The 2,597-nt window shown below is 44.3% G+C and overlaps 1 protein-coding gene across 1 annotated transcript; it reads right to left on the bottom strand.

Annotated features, from left to right (window-relative positions):
- Positions 1–1,001: 1,001 nt before the first annotated feature.
- Positions 1,002–2,340, bottom strand: LOC116255964 (putative leucine-rich repeat receptor-like serine/threonine-protein kinase At2g19230). The gene is made up of 2 exons (XM_031632058.1): positions 1,790–2,340; positions 1,002–1,263 (listed from the first exon to the last, which is right to left on the bottom strand). Exons 1-2 carry the CDS (start codon positions 2,338–2,340, stop codon positions 1,002–1,004), a joined length of 813 nt encoding a protein of 270 aa, XP_031487918.1.
- Between the last annotated feature and the right edge of the window lie 257 nt (positions 2,341–2,597).

Raw genomic sequence — 2,597 nt, forward strand, 5'->3', positions numbered from 1 at the left:
TTTTTCATAGACTATAATTAGTCTCATTTAGGCTAATCATACGGCTAGTACCAAAATCAATTTTGTTATCCACCATGTTGGCTCTGATACCACTTTGTTGGGATAAAAGCGGATAGGACACAAATCTACTAAAATTGATTCAACAACAAAATATATCCCAAACCGATCATGTAATGAGCAACGAATCAACAACCAAGCAATCCAAGCAAAGTAATCACAATCACAAACTGCACAAGATGATTTTACATAAAAAACCCCTCAAAAACAATGAAGGTAAAAACCATGGGGTACTACGACCCAAACTCAATCTACTATAATCAATGATATAAGTTATCCCACGAAGGGCTACACAAAGCCAACCCTCAAATAATAATATCTCATCAAAACTATATGAGAAAACAAGGGAAATACCACCGATGTATTGGGAGAAATCGTTGATTGGGAGGAGATGCGTCTGGCTTCCTCCTCGATATCAAAATCTTGCTCAATTCAAGTGCTCGCAGCCTTTTCTTCCTTGCCTTCCTCTTCTCCTTCTCTCCTCTTGCTGTGCAGCCACACACAAGATCTCCCCTTTCTCTTCCCCTTTCTTTTCCCCCAAAAAAGAAAACCTAGGAGAGAGAGAGACGTGGGAGAGATAGGAGGGCACCATTGGGTGCCTCCCTTTTTCTTCGGCCCGTCACTTAAGTGACGGGCCGGATCGAGTCCTCTTGAGGCTGTACCCGACCCAACAATGGGTGCAACCCATAACCTAGATTTTAAGAAGCAGTAATAAAAAGCAATGGGACGTGTTGAGACCATCTACCATCTCCGGCGTCAGTCACAGAGACGTTGAACGAAAGCGCTTTGTAGTTCTCGAAGGAGTTGAGGACGGCGCCCTCGTCAGAAGCATTGGCCGACCGTATCGAGAATGAGTGTTGGGAGGCTCTTATTGGAACTGTTGAGTACAAAACAATGCTATCGAGGTAGGGGACCATGACATCAACCCAGTCTTCCCCATTGATCTAAAGCTTCATCTTCCTCGATCGGCCGCCGGCCTGTGGCACGACGTCGGCAAACTCGAGGACGAGAAATAACCCTTCGTCCAGTCCCCCAGTCCAGTTGACCAAGATCTCATTCCGCGAGTAGACAGCAGTCTGCATCACAACCGACGGCAACCCAAAGATTGGGTCCCCTGATTCCGTCACTGGTTTACTTGTCCTATACAGTGTCCCAAAAGCTCCGTTGTCTGGCGTCCATATGCGATCAAAGCGGTCGTTCGAGTACCTGCATTAATCAGCATTGTAGGTTTAGCACGTCATTTAGATGCATGATGATCCTGGAGAAAACGACTAAATTTTAACCAAATAAAGGTGAGCGACATGCATGGAGTAGAACCTAAATTTGGACTCCTAAAGTTGTTTCTTTTAGTATTTAAAGCAAAGTCCCATAAGCCGGAAAATTCGACGATTTAAAGCTCCTGATTAAAATCTGAAAGTTCTCACACGGAAAATTAGCATTCATCTTTTGCTATCTTTTTTTATCCCCTCCTCCTCTAGCAGCTCTTATAGTATCACGACTAAATTGATACAGATCGCGTCCAAGAGTTCCACTTCAATAATAATTATCACCAAATATTGTTCATTTATTGGATATTTGGCAACAGTAACACATTATTACTAACCTATGAATGTATTAAAAAAATGGGACACATTCATGGACTACTTCAACTTTTTTAGCGAATTCATGAGTCAGTTACCGAATTAGCGACCCTTTCAAGGAAAAAAGAATAAGCTGGTAAAGAACGGCTCACCAAGTGTATGTGGTGGCCCCAACGTCTATCCGCAAGAAAGTTTTCAAAGCAAGGGAAAGCGAGCTATTGGCAGGCGCATACATGTCTTGCGGGAGCGGCCGGAACTTCAAAGAAGAAATGAATGGTGTTCCATGACATGTTCTCACGAGGCACACGTACAGGAAGCATGTCTCTGCTTGGACGACCAACTCCGTCAGGAACTTGGTATCGTTGGTCAAGTTCACAGTGTCCCAAAGGTCCGCACCAAAATAGAGGTCGAAGCTCGGCACTTCATTGAGGCTGTCATAGTTACCGTAAAAGAAGGCTGCCCGGACGATATACTTGGTGCCAACGGTCGCCGGCAGCTGGTAGCAGTTTCTTGTATAGTTTGGGAAGGATCTCACAGTGTAGAATACGTTGTAAGAGCCGCCCCCGATTCTGGTGGGATCTATCTGACCATTCACTCCACTGTCAATGAACCCGTTGTCGGAGACGTAGGTAAGGTTGTCCAATGGGCTAATGTAGCCTGAGGTCTCCGTTAGTCCACAGTCAATGCTGATAAACCCTCCCATCCTTGTCAAAGTGCAGAAAAATGAATGACTCTTCCAAAACAGAAAAACAGAATGGATAGAACCAGGCGTACTATTGAACACTGCAATGGCTGCCGGCCAGTAATTAATTGCCTAAAATTTTATTTCTTGATCAGAAAAAAGGAAAATTCGCCCACAGAACGACTCAGAAAGCTATTTGGTCTCTAACACAGAGCTTCCCCTTGCAATTCACCAATGCAGCTGGTCTGCAACTTCTGCTTTACATTCGTTACCATCGT

Source organism: Nymphaea colorata, chromosome 6 (genome assembly GCF_008831285.2).
Source record: "Nymphaea colorata isolate Beijing-Zhang1983 chromosome 6, ASM883128v2, whole genome shotgun sequence".
Classification (NCBI taxonomy): Eukaryota; Viridiplantae; Streptophyta; class Magnoliopsida; order Nymphaeales; family Nymphaeaceae; genus Nymphaea; species Nymphaea colorata.

Bases quoted from the DNA above. Each gene is read 5' to 3' on its own strand.
- LOC116255964 (XM_031632058.1), bottom strand. From the start codon at position 2,340: ATGGGAGGGTTTATCAGCATTGACTGTGGACTAACGGAGACCTCAGGC. The intron at 1,264-1,789 runs GTGAGCCGTTCT...TGATTAATGCAG, and splicing joins GGGGCCACCACATACACTTG to GTACTCGAACGACCGCTTTG.